General features: G+C 43.7%; 1 protein-coding gene across 2 annotated transcripts; it reads left to right on the top strand.

Moving 5' to 3' along the window:
• Positions 1–562: 562 nt before the first annotated feature.
• On the top strand, positions 563–23,959 carry LMAN1 (lectin, mannose binding 1). 2 transcript variants are annotated; one of them, XM_058676784.1, is made up of 14 exons: positions 563–859; positions 4,553–4,707; positions 5,121–5,228; positions 6,250–6,311; positions 6,986–7,085; positions 10,132–10,255; positions 11,362–11,420; positions 11,856–11,988; positions 13,810–14,003; positions 14,131–14,201; positions 19,865–20,018; positions 21,667–21,788; positions 22,080–22,142; positions 22,324–23,959. In XM_058676784.1, exons 1-13 carry the CDS (start codon positions 622–624, stop codon positions 22,114–22,116), a joined length of 1,557 nt encoding a protein of 518 aa, XP_058532767.1. In that variant the 5' UTR covers positions 563–621; the 3' UTR covers positions 22,117–22,142; positions 22,324–23,959. The 2 variants fall into 2 exon arrangements, with proteins under 2 accessions (XP_058532767.1, XP_004579517.1); XM_004579460.3 differs by lacking the exon at positions 22,324–23,959 and having other exon boundaries at positions 564–859; positions 22,080–22,280.
• Positions 23,960–25,388: the final 1,429 nt, after the last annotated feature.

The raw sequence follows: 25,388 nt of genomic DNA on the forward strand, positions 1-25,388 counted from the left end.
ATCTCTCCAAAGCCAAACAAACTCCGTTTCATCTGACCGCACAGCTGGCTGCACAGCTTGAAAAGCTCTTGGAATGAAATGTTGAGAAAACCAAAGGTAACCCATTCATTCAGAGAAACTTCCATCCTCATTCAAAGGCCCCCAACCCACGTGGGTGGGACTTAGCGGGCGCATGAATACTTATTTCCCGAAAGTTCATAACAAGAAAATATCCAAAGGAATGCCTTTGTTCACATACTAGAAAGACTTACTATGGACTGGGACCTCAGGTCTTCAGGTCTCTTGGCATATCCATATTTGCCTCCAACACTCGCAGTCACGTCGGGGTGCAGGGTCGGAATTCCCTCCCCTCCCCACCGCTGGGGTCCGGTTGCCGCGGAAGGCCCCGCCTCTCCGGCGGCAGACCCCTCCCCTCTCGTGCGGCCCCGCCCCTCCCGCTGCAGGCCCCGCCCCCAGGTGCCCTGGGCCCGGCGGCTCCACGAATAGCGGAGCCCGGGAGGCGGGGCTCTCCGTTTGCCCCCAGGTCTCCCGGGCTCGGCCAATCAGCGAGCGCCCTGTTGGCCATCCGCAGCCTCTCGCGTCCCTCCCTCTCCCGCCGGCCTCCGCGTTTCAGAATCCAAGATGGCGGGATCCAGGCGAGGGGGTCGCCAGGCCGGAGTCGGGACGCTTCTCTGCGCCCTGTTGCTGTGGCTCGGTCGCTTCGTCGGGGGCGACGGCGTGGGAGGCGACTCCTTGGCCCCCGGCGCCGCGGGCACCCAGGGCGAGCTGCCGCATCGCCGTTTCGAGTACAAATACAGCTTCAAGGGACCGCACCTGGTGCAGAGCAATGGGAGCGTTCCCTTCTGGACCCACGCTGGGAGTAAGCCGGGGCCGCGGGCGGGGGTCCCGGGTCCCCTCCCCGCCTCCTGCAGCCCCCTGTGGCTGGCTAGGGTCCCACGCTAGGGCCCGTTCTGCCCGCTCTCGCCTCTGCGACCTCGTGGGATACTTTGCGTTTGATCTGCAGGCATCTTGTTTCTTCCCTCGGTTCAGCGTGCTCACACTCGCCTGTGGGCATCGCATTTCCCCTGACGCCACGTCTCCAGGGAACACGGCCCCTGCTGCCTCCTTCCTCGCTGCTTTGCTCTTCTCCCGTGTCAGCCGTGGTCATAATACTCTGGTTTAATGCCCTGTCTCCCCTGATGGCTTCGGAGATGGCAGCCATCTGTCGTCATTTCTTAGTCTTTGTCAAAAAAATTTTTCAGCTATTTGAATGGCAACTTAAGTTTGCCTCTCGGTGACTGCGGTCTTTGGGGCTTGTTTGCCTTGTATTAACACCTCGTGTAACTTTCTGGTCACACTGGCGCCTCTGTTGGGTGGGGAGGGGAGGTATGTTTTTTGATGTTGATTCTGAACGTAAGATGAAGGAAGCATAGAATTCTGTCTTCAGCCCGGTTTTGAAAAGTGGAGAGAGCTCTCCCGCAGGGCTGATCTGCTCTCTGACACTCTTGTTGATTGGCCAAAGAGCTTGCTGGAGTGTTTGCGCTTGTGAAAGAGAACTTGTCTGCACTTTTGAATGCTGATGTGTCACTGCTGACTAAAGAATTGGCCTTGGCACCGGGCCTGCCGGGAGTCTGCCCTGTGACCATCAGCTGTTACCCTCTGAAGCAAGCAGGAGAGGAGGAAGCTATTGTGAGCTCAGTCTTCGTGTGTGATGAAGTAACTGCTTATATAACAGCCACCTACAGATCATTTTCGAGCATCTGATGATTGAGACAAAATGTATCGCTAGGAAGGACTGGATAGGAATCATGCCTTTAGGAAAGGGCCTTTCCCGCAAATTAACGTGTAATTAAAAGTTACAAGCTTCAATTGACTTAATGACCGAGTCATCAAGTATATGAAGTAGAGCACAATTGTTTTGCTCCTGGCACTTGTTTATTACACGCCTGCTCCATGGAGAGGTAAGGCTGGGTGCCTTGTTAACACACAGCAATGGTGCTCACGGTCTCAAAACAGTGTTTTTCTCATTCTCTTTCTGGTGATGGTGAGGTTTTCAGTCATGGTGATGGATTTGTTCATGGTTTTTGCCGCTGCACCTCCAGTGCCTACCCGTTCTTTCTCTGTCTCCATCTCTCTCCTCTTACATGTGGACACAGCACTTCAGCCAATTCGGAAGCACAGTTGCATGCTCAGATTAGTTGCCTTGACCTTCTGCATAGGCCCACTTAGCCTTGCCAGCCACAGAAAGGGCAGGATTCCGCACTGCATGATGAAGGTGTGTGGCTGGCCATGGCAGTGCCACCGACCCTGGGAACCATTGCTGTAGGAAGCCCTTCCTTTTCTTGTCACCACCATTCTTACAGTCTCACTGGTTACTCTATTCATCATCCCTTTTCATTTTTTCCTGCCACCCATTATTTAAAACAATTCAAAACTGAAGAGTTTTTTTTAAAGATTTATTTATTTTTATTACAAAGTCAGATATACAGACAGGAGAGACAGAGAGGAAGATCTTCTGTCCGATGATTCACTCCCCAAGTGAGCCGCAACGGCCGATGCTGCGCTGATCTGAAGCCGGGAACCTGGAACCTCTTCCAGGCCTCCCAGTGGGTGCAGGGTCCCAAATGTTTGGACCGCCCTCGACTGCTTTCCCAGGGCCACAAGCTGCACTGATCCGAAGCCGGGAACCTGTAACCTCTTCCGGGTCTCCCACGTGGGTGCAGGGTCCCAAATCTTTGGCCTGTCCTCGACTGCTTTCCCAGGCCACAAGCAGGGAGCTGGATGGGAAGTAGAGCTGCCGGGATTAGAACCGGCGCCCATATGGGATCCTGGCGTGTTCAAGGTGAGGACTTAAGCCGCTAGGCCATGCTGCCGGGCCCAACTGAAGAGATTTTTAAGGATTTATTTATTAGAAGAACAGATTTTACAGAGAAGGAAGGAGAGACAGAGAGCTCTCTTCCATCCACTAGTTCACTTCCCAAATGGCAGCAATGACTGTAGCCAAACTGATTCAAAACCATGAGCCAGGAGATTTTTCCAGGTTTCCCACATGGGTATAGGGTCTCAAGGACTTGAACCATCATCCACTACTTTCCCAGGCCACGAGAAGAAAGCTGGATTGGAAGTGGAGCAGGTGATACACAAGCCAGCACCCATGTGAGATGTCGACATCCTAGATGGAGGATTAGCCTGATATGCCACAGTGTTGGCCTCAAAAATGAAGAGACTTAAGCCCAGTCCTAGACCCTGTTAGGGCCAGATCTACGCTGTTTGTCTTTCCTAACTCTAGTGTCCTTTTGTGCTATCAGTGCACATCCTTAGGTCCAAAAGGGGAGAAAAATGGCGACAATTTGTAGACCTATGTAACTCTCAACGCTCTTTCACCTTCATCCTCTGATGAGATTGCTAGTAGGCAAGGCTGATATTGCCCGTTTTATAGATGAACGAGAGTGTTCTGAAAGGCTGAGGGTTCCTGGAGAAGCCTGCACAGCTAGTAAGTGTCAGGAAAGCTGAACATAGACGTGGGAACTGTGCCCCTGGCCAGGGTGCTTGGCATGCTGCCACTCCTCCCCAGAGGTGATGGCAGCAACTGAGCTTGTTAAACTGTCCCGACTTTCCTTCACATCAGTTTTCCTGCCTGCAAAGTGGTATTATAGCTGCCTTATTTCCCAGCGTGGATGTCAAACTGATAGTATTTGATAGATATGTTAGAGCCGGTGGGCGTTTTCCTAACTAGTCCTGTAGTGGAAGAGCTGACATCTGTTGTAGAGTCTGTATGCACTTCTATGGGCACCTGTGAGGTTTAGGGAAATGTAGCCATGTGGCAAAGACCAGACAGCTGGCAGGTGGCAGAGTTGGGGTTTGAAGGTGGCTTGAAGGTGAAGAGCACAGTGGTTGGAACCACTGTTTACGCCAAGAATTTGCTGAAGCGATGGTATTGTTTATTGAATGGAAATTGAGTTGTTGCCTCTCCCTAGAATGTATGTATCCACAGTATCTTGCATGTAGCTTTTGGGGGAATTTATAGAGTGACTGAGCACAGCACAGGGGAACATATGGTGAACCGAAGAGAGTAGACCTATTTGTTCAAAGTCACACCACTGAGCTGAAACTGGGAGCCAGTCTGTTGTTTCCTAGTGACCTGTTCTTTTTGCACGCTGTTTGTGCTTTCTGACATGTGTGAAGTGGTAAAATAGTTGCACATTACAGTGTTTTTCTGAATAGTAATGTTTAAGGATACTTCTAAGCAAATATTATCACAATCAAATAGTTTTTGCCTTTTAAGTCATAAATTTCTCCTTTATCCCAACTCTGGAATTTTTGGTATTTTGAATGCAGCTTTAATATATATATGTTTTGCAGAGATATTTTATCATTTGGAGCTAAAGGAAATGTTATCCTTAAACTTTTATTAAAGTCGAAGCTGTTAAGAAATTATTTTCTAACAGAGTTATTGTACAGGTTACTGAGTTAAAATTTGATTTCTCTAGATAGAAGTAGCAGTTTGTTGGTGACTTCATTGAATTGTTCCTAATTATAATGTAAAGTTTTTCTTGTCTGGTTTTTGTTTTAGATGCTATTCCAAGTTCAGATCAAATTCGAATAGCACCATCTTTAAAAAGCCAAAGAGGGTCAGTGTGGACAAAGACAAAAGCGGCCTTTGAGAACTGGGAGGTGGAGGTGACGTTTCGAGTGACTGGAAGAGGTCGGATTGGAGCAGATGGCTTAGTATGATCACTCCATTTTTTAAAAAAATATTTATTTTTTATTTGAAAGGTGCAGTTGCAGAGAGAGGGAGAAACAGAGAGAAAAATCTTCCTTTGCTGGTTCACTTCCCAAATGGTCCCAACCATCAGAACTGAGCAGGATCAAAGCCAAGAGCCAGGAGCTTTTTCCAGGTTCCGCAAGTGGGTGACAAGGACCCGAGGAGTTGGGCCATCTACTGCCACTTTCCCAAGTACATTATCCAGGAGCTGGGTTGGAAGTGGAGCCTGTATGGGACACTGGTGTTGCGGGCTGTAGCTTTGCCTGCTGTGTCACAGTGCTAACCCCACAATCACTTCTTTAATTTAGAAAATTAAATGTTTATAAATACAAATGCCTGTAACACTGGTCCCTAACTCTTCCTTATGTGTTTTCAGGCAATTTGGTATACAGAAAACCAAGGCTTGGAGGGCCCTGTGTTTGGATCAGCTGACATGTGGAATGGCGTTGGAATATTTTTTGATTCTTTTGATAATGATGGAAAGGTATGGATATTGTCCACTTTAATATGTGCTAGAAAGGTTAGGCTGAGAGAAATAGAGCTTATGTGATACTTTGACTCATTTAACAGTAGTTCTTGAGCAGTATTTTAAATATGATGATTAGTTTTTATATAGCTAAAAATTGTGTTAATACTGCGTGGGCATGATTTTTCATAGGCTAACTTTGAGACTTGTGAGACTTGTGCAATGACCTTCCTGCTACGTGTGCTTAATTACTTTCATGGATACACAGGAGTCTTTAGATGTTGACAGGGAAGCCAGTAGCGTTTAGAAGACTTGACAGTTTGTTTTCTTGAGTCCATCCAAGTATAGGACTATAGCTAACTCCCATAATCTTCTCCTATGTTTATCATTTTTTTTTAAAACAATGCTTCTTTCTCTGAAAGGCAGAGTTAGAAAGGGAGAGACAGAGATTTTCCATCTGCTAGCTTACTCTCCAAATGGCCCAACAGCCAGATCTGGGCTAGCCTGAAGCCAGGAGCTTCTTCCGGATCTCCTGCATGGGTGCAGGGACCCAAGCATTTGGGCCATCCTCCTGCTTTCCCAGGCCCATCAGCAGGTTGCTGAATTGGAAGTGGAGCAGCCGGGACTTGAACTGGCCCCCATTTTGGATGCCAGCAAATGGCAGCTCTATGTGCCGTACCACAGCATCAGCCCCAATCATTCTTTGATCATGACAAGTGCCTAATGATCTCTCCTAAAATAATTCAGAATAAAATTTACTTACACATTGTAAATGTGATTTGGCAACCTAGTTACCTTATGTCTGATGACATTCCTGTAGGTTGATTGTTTGCAGATTTTCAGAGATGATGATTTGCAATTTAAAGGATAATTTTAGTGACTCCTTAAATGCCACCATGTTATTTTAAAATTTCGAGTTCTATGAAAAAAAAAATTAAAAATTTTAAGTTCTAGAATTGTTAAGTATGTGAGAGATCTTGTAGCACATCAAGATTGAGCTAGAAATCCTTAAGAATGTAAATGTTTTCTTTATTTTTAGAAAAATAATCCTACTATAGTAATTATAGGCAACAATGGAAAAATCCAGTATGACCATCAAAAGTAAGTATATGATTTTTACTGTATCCTAATTTCAGCTTCCCTTTGGAAACTTTATGAAATATATTGTTTCAAATCTGAACACTTTCCAAAGGAAATGATATGTCTTTGAGAATATTTTGTAACTTGGTGGAAAGATGTTAATCTAGTTTAGTTCTGTTTTGAAATTCTTTTTGTAGGCCAACTCAGATTTCAAAAATAGAATGTTTTTATTCTACCTAAAATTATTATATAGATTTTGGGGAAGTTTGTAGAATATTTCAGCTCTTGATGATGTCAAGAGTCATGCATTTTCATCTTTATTAGAAAAAGATGGTTGATAATCAATAAAAAAAATCAAAAAAAGAAAAAAGGAAGGGGGATCCCCAGAGCCTATGAAACTGTCACATAATGCAAAATAATTAATAAAAAAAAAGAAAAAAGAAAAAGATGGTTGAAAAATAAGGTTGGATTTTGACGAAACTGATGAAGAAGTGGCTTATGCCACCTTATTCAAGTTTAATATTACTTTATTTAAAGATTTAAGTGTGTTACAAAGCTTGAAAGTGTTTAGTGTACTTAGGGTGAATAAACTTGAAATAGCTTAAACTTTGTCCTAACTTTGTATTATTTCAACCTTCCTAAAGCTGTAGATATGGAAAAGCTTTGTAAGTTTCTTGTCTTCCTGTCTCTTGCAGCGATGGTATCGGTCAAGCTTTAGCGAGTTGCCAGAGGGACTTTCGGAATAAGCCCTATCCCGTGCAGGCAAAGATTGTGTATTACCAGAAGACGCTGATAGTGAGTAACGGGAGTTTAGTCGTCGTCAATGAGCAGATTCTCATAGGACTTTTCACTGCAAATTCTTGATAGAAATGAAGCACACCTGCCTTTGAAAATTGTTGTAGTATCTGTCTGCATTGTAAGAGAAAAAAATGTGACCTCAGAGCTCCACGTAAGTGGTGACCTTTGTCAAACCTTGGCAGTGGGCTTCTGATCAGGTAGGCAGTACCTGTGTAGTCACCTTAGAGTATGGCACATGTTTTGTGTGTCCCCAGGCCTTCAGGGTGCCAACCGGAGTAACAGGCCACACTGTGCAGTGTTCTGCTGTGTCTTAGAAACTACCACGATTAGAAACAGGAAAGTCAGGGATGATTTCTTAGCTAGAACTGCTTCATCAGGCAGGAGCAGGCGGTTCCGAGTGGAGGAAGAGTGTGTGTGTGCACGAGTCTCAGAGAGCAGACACACACCTTCAGCAGAGCCGAGCTGTTGGGAAAGGCGAGCAGTTTGTGTGGGGGAAAGTTAGCAGGAGTGGAAGGCACTTGGGAAAGTGGGCAGTGACAAGTGTTGTGTGGCTTATGCACTTTACCTGTAATAACTTTTTAAAAGTTAAAGGAAATTTAGGCAGGAAAGATAACTTAGACCCCCGCATTTTCTTGATGGTATGTATTTATGTAAAGAGCAGAATTAAAATAATACATATTTCTGCATTTTGATGTTTTTTGATTCATACTCGTGGGCTGTCCTGTGGAGTTACCTTCCCGTTTTGTACACAGGATGTTAATATGTCCATGTACCTTGGACAGTGTCATGGCAAATAACAGGATGGATTTTAATCCAGTTTTGTCTACCGGCAAGAGCCTGCCTGTGTTGTTGGTGAAGGTGGTGGCACGGGGAAGGTGCGGGCGGTGGTTAGGAGGTGGGAGCCATTAGACTTAGTGTGGCTTTGCTTGAGATTGGAAGGTGAACACAGTGTAGAGTCAGGGGCAGTTCCTGGATTTCTGGCCAAGTGAACCAGTGACTGGTGCCGCTGACCAGCAGAAAAGCAGCACATTTGTTCGTGTTTGGGAGAGAGATATCAGAGGATCGGTGATGAGTTCAGCTGTAGGTAAATTGAGTTTAGAGGCATGTGCATGGCTGTATTCAACTGGCATTAACAACAGCTAAGATCACACATGTATTTTTTTAGATTTACTTTTTAAATTTTTATTTGAAAGGCAATTATAGAGAGAGAAGGAGGGACAGAGAGAGAGGGATCTTCCATCCACTGATTTCCCTCCCCAGATAGTCACAGTAGCCAGGTCAGGGCCAAGCTAGGAACTCCGTCCCGGTCGTCCACCTGATTGGCCGAGGCCCAAGCAGGAAGTTGGATTAGCTGGGACTTGATTTGACATCTAATATGGAATGGTAGTTGGGCTTTAAAAGCCTTCTGCAGCAGAATGCCAGCCTTTGCTAATGCTTTTTTTTTAAGCTGTTAATGTATGTGCTTTTGGATTTCAGCTTAGCTATATATTTTTATGACTTTTCCTATTAATGTTTTTGTTAACTTCCCAGGACAATCTTGCTTGTTCATAGTCTGTAATGTTGCACATGGCTCAGGTACTTGAATGTTTATTTAATTATTAGTTGTGCCCTCAACCGGTTCCAGTTGTTTCCACGTTTTTGAGAGAGGTAGAGAAAGGAGAGGTTGAAAGCAGGAAGTGCTGTTGGAGGAACAAGGCAAAGCCAGAGAGTTTAAATACCACAGTATAGTCAGGAACAGGGGATGGAAGCTGTAGGAAGAATAAGGGGTCACTGGTGATGTTATAAAGATGTGCTGTGGCATTAAGCCGTGAGTGTATTTTAGCCGGGCTTCAGTTAAACTCCTGACATGCCTGCTCATTCTTTGTGCAATGAATATACTATACCTTTTTGGTGAAAAAAAAAGTCAGTTTGATGAGCGGCGTCGTGATGAGTGGTCGGACCCAGGAGCAACCACAGAGCAGTTGCAGGTTGCTAATGTTGGACTTAGACCACGATTCACTTACTTTTTTCACATTCAGAGGCAGTTGCCTTACCAGGTGTTGATTCCGATTTGAAAGACTGGTTAGATGACCTGTTGTAAATGATGTAAACCGAAATTGTGAAATTACTATTCAGAGGAAACCACTACTAATATTAGTTAACAAAATGACAGGTGATATTGAAAACTAGTGCTTTGTAACTGGTTGTTAGTTTGCATGTTTGCATCTCCCAGTTCATAGAGATGAACCCTTGCGAAAGGCACACCTTTCTTTGCTGAACATTTGGGCAGCATTTTGCCCATGTGACTTAACTGTCCCTGGTGGAGGTGTGCTCTGAGGTCAGGATAAAAGCGACCCACCCCCTTGTATGCACTCAGTATCTTAGTAACTCCCCTGATTGCTTGTCAGGAGCTAATGTTGAGACTACACCCTTTCTTGATTGGATTAAGAAGAATTTCTAGTGGATTCATATGCTTTGTAGAATTCCTTGATACATATGTTCTGTGAAGTAGAAACTTACATGTCTTTTTGGTTTTTTCATTTACCTTTTTTTTTTTTTTTAACCAGTACGACTTGTCACTTTTCTTGGGTTTTCTTAGGCATTCCAATTACCCTTCTAAGTTAATAAAGAGGAACCTACTGCTTGTTGAAGCATTCTTGGTAATCCTCAAGCTGCTGTGGCTAACACTGCAGTTTAGTCTGTTGGTTTCAGCTGTCATGGGTTTTAGCACAGGCCTGGCCTCTTCCAAATGGCCCATTCCAGGAGCAGGAACAGAATGCTCTGGGTCTTCTCAAGAAAGCTTGAACCATATTTCATTTTAGATAAATTGTTTTGGAAACTTCCCAAGTTTTTCTCTTTTTAAGTCTTTGACACAAGTAGAGCCAAAAACATGAAGTGAGAAGTATATTGTTGTGTCGTGATACAAGTAAATGAGGTTATTTAAAATTACTCTTTATAATAATGTAAAGAGGCAGGATTGGGTAGTCTTTGTCATAAGCTTGACTAGTTGAGATTGCCTTAGCAGTGTCTGTATAAAATCTGTAACTGCATTATGTCTTTCTAGGTCATGATCAATAACGGCTTTACACCAGACAAAAATGATTATGAATTTTGCGCCAGAGTGGATAATATGATCATCCCCTCACAAGGGTATTTCGGAATATCTGCAGCAACTGGAGGCCTTGCAGGTGACTCTCGTTAGCTTTTAGTATGTAATGTTTGTGAATTAACGTTTATTAGAAATATTGTGTCTTGGGGATATGTGCCAGTTGGGACCATCCCTTAGTTATGGGACCATCCCATAGCTATGAGTCACACAAGCATGTAGCTGTATGTAGCCAGGGGTGGTTAATACAAATGTGTGAATTCCAACATCAGCTTGGGCACCATTTTACATTAAGAGACACATTTAAAGTCGAGGCTATAGAAGGTTAATTGCCAAGTCTTTTAGATATGTGAGAGGTGTCACCTGACACGCATAATGAATTTGGCCACCTGATAAAATGTTATTTGGGGACTAAACTTTAAAATTTTAGCTACTTTTTTCCCCACGTAGTTGATAAATTATCATTTGATGTTAATACTTTTGGGGTTTATGTTATATGGTACACTATAGTATTAAATATTTTTGAATGTACAGGTTATTCTTTGTAACCCAAGGAGAGACAAGGAGGGGTTATGTTTTTCCTGTTTTTAGGTGGATTTGCCAAATCTCAGACCAAAGGAGTTTTCTGAAGCTCGTAGCGAGTAGCATCTGCCCAGGAAGGGCTTTGCCCCTCTGGCCCTGCACCACCGCACACCTTCTCAGCACTGCGGTGTTGCTAGAGTTCTCCTCAGTGAACCTGGCTGCATTTCCACATCTCAGTCAAAGGAGTGGAGAGCGTAGAGGTTGCTGCACACTGAAGTGAATTCTCTTGCCTTGTGGTGAGCAGTGAGTGAGTGTTGAGTTCAGTGTGAGGAAGCTGTGAGCTGCACAGTTCCTGTTCTCCACTTCAACACTTGAGAGCAGTTGGACTTCTTGTGAGTTTTAGATAAAATTAGTGTTATCTCTTCCATGTGAACCAGATGTGGAGCTAAGGCAAAAAGTAGTATGTGCCCTAAGAAAAGCCCAGGACCAGAAAGGTAGAGGAGATAAGTGGAGAAGAGAGCTTGGTTTTATTCGGTGGGGACAGTGGTGAGACAGTATGGGGCGATCTTGGTGCCAGGATATTGTGTTGTTGTTTTTTAAGGTCGATTCATAGCTAAGTCTGTCAGCGAGTTTTAATCCCCTGCTTTTTTTGTTTCTGATTTGTAGATGACCATGACGTCCTTTCTTTTCTGACCTTCCAGTTGACAGAGCCTGGAAAAGAGCCAGTAAGGACACACAGTTGTTTCAGTGTTCAGTGGGTTGGCCCGTGCTGCACATGGGGCCCAGGGACAGTGGAGCTGGGGTAGGCCGGGCTCCTGCCTGTGGCTGCCGTGTGAGGTCACTCGGCCTCTGTGGCACCCCGTGTCTTCGCGGGTAAAACAGGTGTTTGTGCTGGCCACGTTCTGACATTGTGAGGAAGAAGTTAGTCAGCGCATGCCCCACAGTGGGTCCAGCATATGGCGGCAATGACTGTTCCTTTGTTGTTAGTAGTAACATGAGTAAATTCACCATGATTATATGTAAGGAATAACATTTTTCTGTTAATCTCCCAGCTAGTGGTAGCATGGGTGAAATGAGAAGTAGAGCATACATTGACGTATCTTGCTGGTTTTCTGATCTTTTTCATGATCTGTTCTTAAATGGAAAAAATCTTTTAAAAGCCTACCCCAGATAGAGACATTTTGGACAAAGAAAAAGAAAAGTACCAGGAAGAGTTTGAACATTTCCAACAGGAATTGGATAAAAAGAAAGAGGAATTTCAGAAGGACCACCCTGACCTCCAGGGACAACCTGGTGAGTGGCAGAAGAGCTGATGTGGTGGGGGCTGTGGCTGTGGGATTTGTGTCTGTCTTGGCCTGTTTTCTGAACTGGCACTTTCCAAGTAATTCTGTAAGCAACTTAGGAGCAGATCTTCAGTCTGTAAGGGTCTGGAGGTGGCGTTTATATCAGTGAGAATGTGGCTTGGTCCACTAGACCACGGTTGCATGAGGATGGACAGTGAAGCACTGAACGGGAAGTCCGTGAGGACAGGGATGTTGTTTGCCGTTTTTATTTATTATTAGGAGTTAAGGAGCAATGTTCATTTTTTAAAAAGATTTATTATTATTGGAAAGCCAGATATACAGAGAGGAGGAGAGACAGAGAGGAAGATCTTGCATCCGATGTCTCACTCCCCAAGTGACCGCAACGGGCCGGTGCGTGCCGATCCAAAGCCAGGAACCAGGAACCAGGAACCTCCTCCAGGTCTCCCACACGGGTGCAGTGTCCCAATGCATTGGGCCGTCCTCGACTGCTTTCCCAGGCCACAAGCAGGGAGCTGGATGGGAAGTGGAGCTGCCGGGATTAGAACCGGCGCCCATATGGGATCCCGACGCGTTCAAGGCGAGGACTTTAGCCGCTAGGCCACGCTGCCGGGCCCCTGAAGCAATATTCATTAATGAAGATGTTTTGTCTTTTATTTTAGTGGTATAGAATTACCTTATCATAGGGACAATACTTAAAAAATATAAAGATTAAAATAGTCTAAGCCAGTGTAATTAAGACCTTGAGTATAGTGATGTCAAAATAAAACACATTAGAGCCATATAGAGTGACTTTAATTATATCTGCTCTTTTATTCTGGTTTATTCTCCACCAACAAAAATGGTTGAGGCATTCCTAATAAACCCATCTCTGGCGTTTGAACATTATGTAGTATGTATTTCGTTAAACGATCAATAGTCTCATTCAGACTTAATATGCATTCTTTTCTTGAATTTGTTTTAAACATCATCACATGATTTGTAAATATACCATGAAGCTGATTGTAGTAACTTTGAATAATATAGTTTGCCTAATGTTGACACTTGTGTGTGCCCGTTAAACTATTCCATTAGCGTACAGAATGTATCATCCCAGGTTCCTCATGCCCTCTTCAAGTTAGCACTCCTCTCCATAGAACCCATAGTATTTTGATTTCTATCACCATTGATTAATGCTGCCTATTCATATAAATAAAATCACATAGTCTATATAAAAAAGTTATTTCAAATCTTATTTATATAAAACTCATCTGTTAGAGATGATCATATTATGTTAATGCTTTGGTCACTGGTTGTATTTTTGTTAGAATTTTATTGAAGAAAACAATGAGCATTATTAAACACCGATGTTGTATGTTGTTACATGTACATAAAAGGTAGGTAACAGTGACACTTGGTATACAAGTATTTAACACTGAAGTTTTGAGTGTAAAAAACAGGAAGTACAAAGCCAGTCATTAAGTGCTGCAAAGTTACACTACAAAGCAGAAAAAGTTCAAACAACTATGGGAGAATCTGTGGCATTGATCTAAGTGCTTGCTCAGCCTTTTTGGATTCCTGTTAATGCTTCAGACTGTTAACTGAGCGTATTAAAGTACTGAGAGTCTGCGAGAGCTGGCGTTTGCCGTGCGATGTGCGCTGTCCACACCAGGTGATGGTGTCAGAGCAGTCCTAAGAGACGAGCGCAGGGTCTAGGGCTGTGCTCCCACCTTTATGATTCTTTACGAAGCTGGTAAATGGGGGTCACTCATCATACTTTGAAAGCCACATATATGTAAGTGGTTCTAATTTCAATTTGTAATTTTCTTCTCAGCGGATGATGTATTTGAGAGTGTAGGAGATCGTGAGCTAAGACAAATCTTTGAAGGACAGAATCGGATCCATCTTGAAATCAAGCAGCTGAACCGCCAATTAGACATGATTCTGGATGAACAAAGGAGATATGTCTCTTCACTGACAGAAGAGATCTCCAAGAGAGGAGCTGGGGTCCTGGGACAGCATGGGCAGGTGTGTGCCAGGCTGCACTGGGCGGTGGTGGGGTGGGGCGTGGAGAGGGGGAGAACAGGCCCACTGCGCCCTCTGCCCCTGTATGATGCCAGTGACTGAGTTGGCTGGTCTGCTTTCCTTTCTTCAGATTAAGCAACAAGAAGTGGATAGTGTTGTGAACGCTCAGCAGGAGATTCTGAGACAAGTGAACGAAGTGAAGTGAGTACGCAGGAGGAGTGGCGGGGTGCTTGTTCATCCGGAACTTGTGACCCAGCAAGGTGTGAAGGCACGTGATTGCTGGAAGGTTCCTGCGTGAAGGGAACAGTCATGTCTGGATTCATTTTACAAATGGGAGTAAATATAGGAATTTTGAAGATTAGAAACATTATCTAAAATCTAAAGTGTGATAAGTTACAAAAGAACAAAAATGCTGTTACACCTTTTAAGAAAATAGGGGATTTGTAGTAATTGCTTGACAGGCATGTTCTTGTATTTATAAAATATTTTAAAATGGGGTAATGCTGATAATTGTGTGGCACCCACTGGGGGCGGGGGAAAGAAGCATCTGTGGCTTCGTGAGAACACGATGCAGTCAGATTGGATGCCAGTTCTTCTTTGTGATAAGTTGGAACCATTTTGAAGGAATTAGGTGTGAATGCATATGGTCATTATGAGATCCTTCCAGTCAGCTTCTGTGTTCCTTCAAGCTGTTCCCATTTTTAACTCTTAAGAGAGGCACATGATCCTGTATTCTACTTTCTGGAGCAGCCATCTTGTTGTGTATGCCCCAACTCTGGAATCGGCTGCTTCTGCAGTAAGTCCTAGGAAGGGTATTTGAAAACCAAGATGTAGGCGCCACGTGCGCCCATCACATGGGAGGTCCATTGCTGTGAGTCTGTCTCAGTGTCAGCCAGGGGATGTAGGTGCTGTACCGATTCACAGCTGTGCTCACATCTGTGCGTCTGTACCCATCAGTCTGCTTTTGTGTTCACCATGAGCCACTCTGGATCCCTCTGGGCTCAACTGTTGAGATCAGATTTTCAGCTTCTCTCCCCATTTGAGGATTCTTCTCCAGCAACAGAAAGCTATTTGTAATGTATTATTGAATTTTAATATGTACATGAGTGTAAAAAACAGAAGTGATTTCAAATTGTTAGTGCGTGTCTGTGTAGAAACACATTTACTGATCAGTTTGTCCGAGTTCGCTCTGTCTCTAGCCTTAGGAGTGTCTAGCCCAGCTGTCACTTTGCTGCTTGTTACTTGGTTTACCTCTCTGCCTTCTCACTCTCTTCACTGTGATTAATTTCACTCATGTATAATCACTAGGTTTTTATAAGTGTCTATATTCCTCCTATGTTCTGGTTGATTTTAATTGCCTGTGTGTTGAAATAGAAAAGGTTCTGTGGATTGAGCAGGATTTGGCTGCCCAGTTAATGCAACCGGTTGTCATAAAGCCGTACATTGGTTGAGGAATTGTGGCCTAAGGTCCAGCACGATAGCGTTACAGCGTACAGCAGGTGGCCTGCGCCAGGTCTCCGGCCCACTGGGGCATGCTGTTGGAAAGTAGTTCTCTTTTTTTTTTTTTTAAAGATTTTATTATTATTGGAAAGCCAGATATACAGAGAGGAGGGGAGACAGAGAGGAAGATCTTCCATCCGATGTCTCACTCCCCAAGTGAGCCGCAACGGGCCGGTGCGCGCCGATCCGAAGCCGGGAACCAGGAACCTCTTCCGGGTCTCCCACACGGGTGTAGGGTCCCAAAGCTTTGGGCCGTCCTCGACTGCTTTCCCAGGCCACAAGCAGGGAGCTGGATGGGAAGTGGAGCTGCCGGGATTAGAACTGGCGCCCATATGGGATCCCCGGGGGGACTGACTGAGGGGAGTCCGATGCGGCCGCTCCCTGCTTCCTGGCTAGTCCTGTTTCTCCATCGCCTCGTCTCGCACCTGACCAGTGGGGCTGCCTGGTCCTGGGACGTGAGCCAGAATAAAGCTTCTACTTCCTAAGTGGCTTCTCTCAGATATTTTAGATAAAGCAGCAAAAAAGTGACTAATACAGAAGGAATGAGAATATGCTGGTGATAAGAACCAGAGTCTAAAACTATGTACTCACAGAAGTATTGCTGTCCGACTGCTGCGTTACTCATTCACACGCTCCCTGTGCGCTCTCCCGTGCCGTGCTGGTGACTGCTTTGTTCTCTGGTACGTGGGTGCTTCCTTAGATTTCCTTGCTCCCATGAGGCTAGCATAATCTGGGTACTGTTAGGCTTTATTTGTGTCACTGAACAGCAGTACTAGCAATCTTGACATTTAGTCTTCGTTAGGGCATCCTAGCCAGACAGTTGAATTATCCGTGAGAGCACTTCCTGTGGGTAGTGAGCAGTGCTCACCTCTTCCGCTTACTGGGAACAAATGCTGTAAAAACAGTAAGTTAATATAAAAACTGAACTCAAGATTTTTGGCTTAATCCTCTAGGACTTTTTCTTCAGGATTAAACTTCAGAAAAGATGCAAAGTGATAAATGTTAGCCTTTTGTGCAAAAAATGTTTTATATCTGAGGATTTTCATATTAGGCTAATTCTTTTTCTTTAAAAAATATATTTAAAAAAAAAAATTCAGGGAGACAGAAAGAGGGACAGAGTTGCTGCGGTGGCTGAGGCCACCCCTGGTACCTGGGACGTCAGTTCCGGTCTGCCATATGGGATGCCGCACTGGAGCCGTCACCGCTGCCTCCAGCAGCTGCGCTCACAGGAAGCTGGGGTTGGGAGTGAGACCAGAAATGGAATCCAGTCATCAGTGTCTGAACCCATAGGTCAAACATGTACCTTGAACATATTTTTCTTAGCAGAAAGCAAGCTTCAAGAAGTACATAGTATAACCACCAGTTTATAGAATGAAGAAAGGGGCCCTGAATGATGTTAAGCTATAAGGAAAAGAAACTTTGTCACACACTCATCCAAGGCTTAGGGGCTGTTCTGGTGAATACTTATGGTAAAATGAGACACATGGTGAGAGACAGGGAGTGTGTGTGTACACACATGTGCATGTGTGTCCTCTCTGCTCTGTGTCCATGTAAAATGACCAGCATGCAGCAGCCCTGGTGCCCTGACAGCCTGAAAGGGTAGGTAGCAGGGAATGATTTCAGCTCATGAATTTGGATTGTTTTGGTCTTTGGTTTTGGCGCTGCAGTTGTCTCTGTGGCCGTTAGCAGTCCCTCCAAGGTGGTGTCCGTCCTCTGAGCACAGTGCCCAGGGCCGGGTGGCCTTCCTTCTTGCAGCTGGAAGCCTCTCTCGCCTGCTCGCGAACAGTTCTCTGCATCCGGCAGCAAGACTTTTTAGAAGTGCTGCAGTTTGAATGGGAAACGATATTTGTTGAAAGTTAAGTACATATTACTCTGGGATCGTCATTGCTTCTGGGTCTTTCAGCAGAGTTAGGAAAAATTTTTTCCCTTTGGTATTTGAATGAGGGAACTTAAAAAGTTCATGGAAAATTAAAATATATGACCAAAAACTGCCTCAGTTCTAAATATTTTTGCACTAAAATAAAGCTGTGTTTTTATTGTTTTTCCATGCAGTCTTTTGAAGTACCCTCAGGTATGATGGCTGATGTCATTTGACAATTATTACATTTTAAAATGTTGAATTCAGAATATTAATGCTCTTTTTCATGATTGAGCAACATGTGTCGCTTCATGCTCACCTTACTCGTTGTGTACTGTTGCATTCTAAATATTATGCTAGACATTACCACATGCGTGTGTTAATATTTTCCTCTGGGACTCTATTCTGCTTCTTCAGCCTATCCCCCTATAACAGTACTTATTCATTCCTGATTTTTTTTTGAAGATTTATTTATTTTTATTGGAAAGAAAAGTGTACAAAGATGATAAAGTTCTTCCATCTACTGGTTTGCTTCTAAGTGGCCACAGTGGTCAGAGCTGAGCTAATCTGAAGCCAGGAGCTTCTTCTGCGTCATGCAGGCACAGGATCTTAAGGTGTTGGGCCATTTCACTGCTTTCCCAGGCCACAAGCAGGGAGCTGGATGGAAAGTGGAGCAGCTGGGACACAAACTGGCACTCATATGGGATCCCACTGCTTGAAGGGGATTAGCCAATCGAGCCATTGCTCATTCTTGATTAGCTTTTTATCCATCCCTGCTCACATTGTCTCATTCAGGTACTCTGCAGCCTCCTGCCCTGCATGGGCCCTGGCCACCACCTCTGCTCTTCATGATGGCTGTCCTTGCCGCCTCCGCTCTGCTTTCCCTCCACATACTGGGCTCCATCCACACTGAACTATAAGCTTTCATCTTGCTGCAGAGTATTAATCCAGGGGAAGCATTTTTCTTTTAAGATTATTTTCGTTTGAAAGGCGGAGATACAGAGAGAAAGAGAGGGAGAGAGATCTGTCTTGTGTTCGCTGGTTCATTCCCCATCTAGCTGCAGTGGATGGAACTGACTGATCAGGAGCCAGCAGAAGCCTCTTCCAGGTCTCCCACATGGGTGGCAGGGGCCCAAGGCCTTGAGCCATCCTCCACTGCTTTTCCAGGTTGTAAGCAGGGAGCAGGATCAGAAGTGGAGCAGCTGGGACTCGACATGGCGCCCTTGTGGGATGCGGGTGCCAAGGGAGAAGCTTAGCCTGCTACACCACATCACCGATCTCCTAATCCAGGACAGGTTTTTAACCATGGATCCTCTCCTTTCTGTGAGCCCTGAACCCTGCTTTATTAGTTCTATTTCATCTTCTACCTTTACTCTAGCCCTTAGGATAATTTTCTCCCATTTTTAAAGGACTTGCTCTTCTGTAATTTATGTCTAATCAGATCAGTGCAGATCTTGAACTACACTATTTTCCTGCCTGTCACTGTTACTTTCTCCTTTTCCTTTCCATTTTTGCTGAGTTTCAGGAGAGTTAGGCATAGGACCTGTCTGCATTTTCAGAGTCCTGTAGTTTGACATCACATCACTGAACTCTTCTCTGCAGTCACTGGTACCAAAATGAGCCCCTTCCAGTCCTCCTCCTGCTGCAGCACCTGCTCGCTCTTCTCCATCTGGAAGTTTCTCAAGGCTTCCAGCAGGTCATGCCCTCATGGCATTCTTTAGCTCCAGTCATCCCTGGAAAGGCGTTTTCCTTTAGGGTTCCATCTCGTCCTCTTGTCATTTGGCCCGATCCCTTGCTGCCTGAGCACAGCTCTACTCGGCCGGCCTGGCGCCCAGGTAGGTGAAGCACCTCTGCCAGGGCTCTGGTTCTTCCTCAGTGTTATTCCTCTGACTGGGCTAGGAGCCTCAGCAGGATGGAATCAGATTCCTTCTCACGGTTTATATCCCCAAAAATGTCCAGGTTTATAGCATGAACCAAATCAGTGTTAGCACAGCCAATAGGCAAATGGATGAATGATTAAATAGGAGCTCATTAGGTGACAATCTTTGTGTATTAAAAAGACATTTATATGCAAAGAAGTTCAGGCCTCTGAGAAGTAATATTTTTAAATTCAGCTGCCTGGGGAAGTTGTATATTCTGGGAAGCTTTAGGCTTAATCAGTATTTTAAGTGTATTAAAATGTAATCCTTAATTTGGGTTTTAATGGAGACACTTAAGCTCACATGAATATTTTTTAATGTGTATGCCATTAAAGGAATTTTAATCAACACACGATATTGATGCAGAACACACTTATAATGTTTTGTAGTTAGTTTTTAAGAAGATCTGTAAGTTATTTTCCAATTTAGAAGACATTAATTTTTTAAAAAACACATAACACAGATTTTTTTTTAAAGGTCTAATACATGTATATTGAACTCAAACGGTTATAGCTGTTTGAAGCCCATGACTTGAAAAAGCTCGTCCTCCCAGTGATTACCCGAGGTGAAGGGAGTCTCTGTTGCAGGAATTCCTTGAGTGAAGCGGTCAGGCTGGTGAGCGGGCTGCAGCACCCGGGCTCTGCGGGAAGCGTCTACGAGAGCACGCAGCACTTCACGGACATCAAGGAGCACCTGCACATGGTCAAGAGGGACATAGACAGCCTGGTGCAGCGCAACATGGTGACTTGGCCTCCTCTTCTTCTCCTGGTTGTGGTCTCCTACTCTCTTGTACTGAAAGTATTTTCTTCCATGCTTTCCAAATGTCCCTGTGTCCTGGTTCTCCAGTTTTTCAGATTGAACAGTTCCCACAGCAGGTAACCCCGCATATGCAGAAGTGTGGGCTGGGACTCAGGCCTCCCATACCGTGAATTTTTATATGTAGGGTTTTCATTATTCAGAGAAAATATTTTCTGATTTCACACATTGATTTAAGTGTATTTGATATCTTCTCCTCCACCCCACCAAGATTTTGATCTGATCATTTCTTGCTGTGTTTTTTAGCTTCATTTGCTTTATACTGGGTTTTATGTGTTTGGATTGAATTGGATTAGACCGAATTGAACTGGATTGGTTTGTAGCTCTGCTTTCTTCCATAAGAACTATTTGGCATATGGTTGACCCATATTGCCTAGTTTACCAAAAATAGTTCTAATCCCTTATATTTATGTAGAGTTTATCTTTTTAAAGGCTTTCATGTATGTGTGTGTGTATATATATATGTATATATACACACATATGATAGCCTTTAGGAAATATTTTAAGTGAATATGTTAGTAGTAACATTAGATTAAATTGGCTTTCCTAAGGTCACTAGCTAGTGAGTTGTACAAGAGGGAAAGACTTGTGTCTTGGATTTCTGATCTGTCTGCTTTGTGTTTTTGGAAACTACCTTTCCTTACCCTATTTCTGTGTAGGTGCTCTAGATAGATAGATAGATAGATAGATAGATAGATAGATAGATAGATAGATAGATATTTTTTCTAGATAAAACTAATTTTCTTGTTGATCATGGCATCTTATTCAAAGCACTGTTACCTATTCCTTTAGTTCTGGTTGAGGTAGTTTTTCCCTAACAGTAGCCTGTGTTACCAAGATCCAGTTGATGCTCTGGGTGGTTTAAGTGTGTAATGAAGACCTTTGTTCATACATGTAAACATATGGAGAATGGCTCATCTTAGAAACCATTCTGTTAGCTTTCGGATGAAATCTTTGTTCCTAGTATTTAACTGCCTTCTTAAAATAGAAGGATTACTTCTGGAAATAGGATAGAAGCCTTCCAGTGTCAGCCACTCTTTTTTAAATAAGTTTTTGTTTATTAACCAAAGAAAAAATTTTTAAAGAAAGAGTAAAAAAAAATTTTAGGTGTTGGTATTGTAGTAGAGTAAGTTGAACACCTGTTTGGATACCTGCCTCCTGTGTCAGAGTGCCTGAGGTCCAGTTCTGCCTTCCAGTCCATCTTGCTGCTAACGGGCGTGGGAAGGCAGTGAAGGATGGGGTCTGGGAAGGTGCTGGAGAGTGGGCCAAGTAGGTACTTGGGTTCCGGATGCCCACCTGATAGCCCTAGATGGAGTTCCCGGCTCTGGCCTGGCCCAACCCAGCTCTTCTAGGCATTGGGTAGAATTCTTACCCCTCTCTCCTTTCATTCTGCCTTTCAAGTAAGTTAGAAAAACAAACAAAAAAAAGGCCAAGGGGATAGAAAATACTTTGAGGACCAAATAATGAAAATGTCTCATTAGTAGTAAACTAAGTTGGTAAAGATTTCACATTTATTTCTTTTTCCAAACCACTAGGTTGCCTAGTAATTACAGAAAATTCTTTTGCCTTATAGCCATCAAATGAAAAACCGAAATGCCCAGAACTACCACCGTTTCCATCATGTTTATCTACAATCCACTTCATTGTATTTGTAGTGATTCAGACGGTGTTATTCATTGGATATATCATGTATAGGTAAGCCTCTTAATAACAGTGAAGCTAACATTTTTCCAGGTCAATTTAATTTTGGAATACTCAACAAAACTATCTTCCTGTAATATAGCTTTCGCTGCCTCTAAGGTGCGGTTTCTAGATGGCAAATACTGTCCAGTATTTCTGCTTCCTGTGGAAGTACACATACAGAAGACTGGCTTGATTGACAGCATCGCAGGCATTGCTACTTTTAAGCAATCTCATAGCTTTCCAAAGCTGGATGTGTAGAATGTCTTTCAGTTCTGTTTTTGTTTTGTTTCCGTTTCTCTCTAGGAGTCAGCAAGAAGCAGCTGCCAAAAAGTTCTTTTGACCATCGTGTTCATGTATGTACATCGTGTACGTATGAACAAAACACTGACTTTTTAGGGAATTTAAGTATTTAAATTGCTTCATAGCCTAAATTATTAAATTTTGTATAAAATATCTGTTTAAACATTGGTTTGCAGTGAAAATAAACTTTAAAACAAAGAACCACATGCAGATTTGTTGATAGCACATACATTTGTTGACATTTCAGTGACCTGCTGGTCAGTGGAATGTGGCCACTGGACTGACTTCTGCAGGGAGGGGGAACTCCCCACGAAGGACCCGCTGCTGCGTGGGCACAGCACCCCCTCGCCTACCTCCGCCGTGGGAGGTTCCTGTGCGCACTGTCCACACGGCTGCCCCCCTGCCTCCCTCTTCCCAAGATGCAGGGCTCACGAAGAATGCCTCGTCTTGTTTGTTTTGTAACCCAATTCTTTTTAGAAATTGGGATTGCCTGAGACCTGGTCCTGTATTCCTTTACTCTTCATACAGCTTACTGAAAAAAAGCAAAGAAAATGCTTAGAGCTGTTAGGGTCTGGGTAATAGACTTCAGGGTGCTTTTTGACATTGTTTTTTCCTTTGATGATCAGTGGTACATTTCACTTTTAAAAGAAATGGTTAGGGGATGCTAAGAACTGCTTTTTGCCTGAAAAGTCAAATGTCCTGTAAAAATGGTTTTTAATGGAAATTAGGCCTGGTAATGGATTCATGTCATTGTTACCCATATTGTTGAATATCTTCATTATGTTGATGTCAGTTCAATATTATAAGAATTTTGTATTTGTATTTTAAGGAACTGTTTCTCTTTGTAGAACATGTGGTTCAGGTCAGATAGCATTTTCTGAAGATATTTTAATTTCACAAAATCTAAACTACATTTAGGTTGTTTACATTGTTCCCTGCCACCTGGCATTCGTGGCTGAGGCCAAGAAGCTGTGCTAGCAGCAGGATGTAGATTTCCTGGAGGCAAAATTTGAAAAAGTAACTGCTTGTGATTTTTCATTCTCCTAAGGCCAGAACTAAGGGTGTTGTCAGGCATGTTTCAGTAAACTTAACCTTGAAATACCAGACTGGAAGGGCCTTTTATATATAAAAAATCTTTGTGCATAGTTTCAGGTATTATAGAAGCTATCTGTGATTGACATTTTAAAAAACAGATCCAATTTTTTGTCATCGCTAATGTCAACTATTCTGACTTCAGAATAGTCCGAAGTGCTTGTGTTTCTAGGGGAGTGGGGCAGACTCCGGAACTGTGCTGTTTTGTAAACTATTGCTGATGAGCTCTTCCAGATGTCATTTCCAGATGGGGCTCACCGCCTAGAAGCTACAGACCCTGAGCGAGTGCTGGGTGAGCCCGGGCCTCCCCGCACTGCTTCAGGCTGCCTTTTTCCTGGAACCCTGAAGCAAACGTACTGCTGCTGGTTCGCCACCCCTCAGTGCCTGCAGCATGGAGAGTGCTGTGCCGGCGGCTCTCCTTTGGAGGGCTGACGTGGAGATTCCTGTTTCAGAGACATCATCATCATCATAGAATTTACTAATATTCCATTTTTACAAAGTAATGGCTTCAGAAGAATGTTCAAGATGTAGGCCGTGGAGTTGGAAAGCCTCTCGAGGTAAAAGGCTGCCGGTGCCAGTGTGACAAAGTCGGCCTCTGTGTCTGGACGTAAAAGGAATACCAGATCTATGCAAGGCTGCTTTTTTAGGTTGCAATCGGGGAAAATGGTTCTGGCGGCTCCTAGCACAGGTGGCGACGCTGTCGAGGAAGAGGTGTGTGCAGGAGGCTTCCTTCCACAGCCGGTGAATTAGCTCGGAAAGCAGTCAGTCCAGCATCGCACAGCATGTTGATCATTTCCTCAAAATCAATAACTTGAGGTAGCTCAATTCTGAACAGAAGTGTTTGCTTTGTGGAAAACTCAATCACTGCCGGGTTCTTTCCTCTCTGTACTATTTTGTATAAATTGAATTTGTTCACTTCTCTCACACCAGCAAGTATTTTTACAGGTGCCTTCGATGAATTCAAAATTGATTTTAAAATTTTAACATATGTCATGCTGTGTATGATGCCACTTTTAAGAAGACGCCATTGCGGAGTGGCTGGTACCCTTAGCTAACGTACCTTCTGTGCTGATTGTTTCATTCAGCTTGAGAATTTACCATGAAGTCACAAACAACAGCATTTTGCTGTGTGTTAAAGGGATGTCAATATTTCTCCAAGTCTGGTCCCTGGGCCATTTGGGTCCTGGAGTGCGTGTGAAGACAGATTCCAGGCCCTCATTCCTGCAGCTGCGTCCCCGCTGGCAGTGAGGCCTCGGGCTGTGTTCAGCAGGCACCTGCTGGGCTCTGCACGCTGTGCTTGAGAGCCCTCGGACGGGGAGTGGAGGGAAAAAACGGGCTTTGTGGATTTAAAACTGAACAGAAAGCATGAAACAGTCATTATTACTAAAACTAGCAAATGTGCGCTAATTCTTTGATATTTACAGTATACTTAATGTTCCTTTTGCTAAATCCAGGTTATTTCCTGTACCTCTTAGTACTTTGTGGATAGCTGTTAAACATACAAAGTCAACTTCAGATCGTAATTAGGCCATGAGGACACCCATCTTGAAACCTGCCTGCTAAGCCTTCTGCTTTCCTGATTGTGATTGTGGTGAGGTTTTGTCTCAGCCATTTGTACTTTTTTGTTGACAGGGGAGACAGATATGACTTGAATAAGGGATTGCGTGCCCTGCCAGCATTGCAGAGTCGCACTCTTTGTCAAGAACATTAACGCTGGTGAATGTTGGGCTTGTCCATGTGCTACCAGAGGGAGATGGGGAAAAATAGTATATTGGGTATTTTTTAATTTATAAGATACAGTGTAAAATCAACTCTTGCGCATTTTAAAATCTTTATGTTGCCTGTTTAATATATTTCCTTTATTGTAATACTTAAAGTTTAAAGAGTTTTCTATCCACTGCAATTTCAATTGGAGAACATTTTGTCAAGTTTGTTTTGGATTGTTAATTGATGCTATCTGGAATTCAAAGACATTGACCTTATTGCAATAAAGAAATATTTTAGTAAATTTGCTTTTCTCTCATTGACCTCAAATAGCAAGTAGCTATTTAGTTTCCATGTAGACCAAGATTTTTTTTTAAAGATTTATTTATTTTTATTACAAAGTCAGATATACAGAGAGAGGAGGAGAGACAGAGAGGAAGATTTTCCATCCGATGATTCACTCCCCAAATGAGCCGCAACGGCCGGTACGTGCTGATCCGAAGCAGGGAACCAGGA

This window comes from Ochotona princeps, chromosome 18 (genome assembly GCF_030435755.1).
Source record: "Ochotona princeps isolate mOchPri1 chromosome 18, mOchPri1.hap1, whole genome shotgun sequence".
Taxonomy (NCBI): domain Eukaryota; kingdom Metazoa; phylum Chordata; class Mammalia; order Lagomorpha; family Ochotonidae; genus Ochotona; species Ochotona princeps.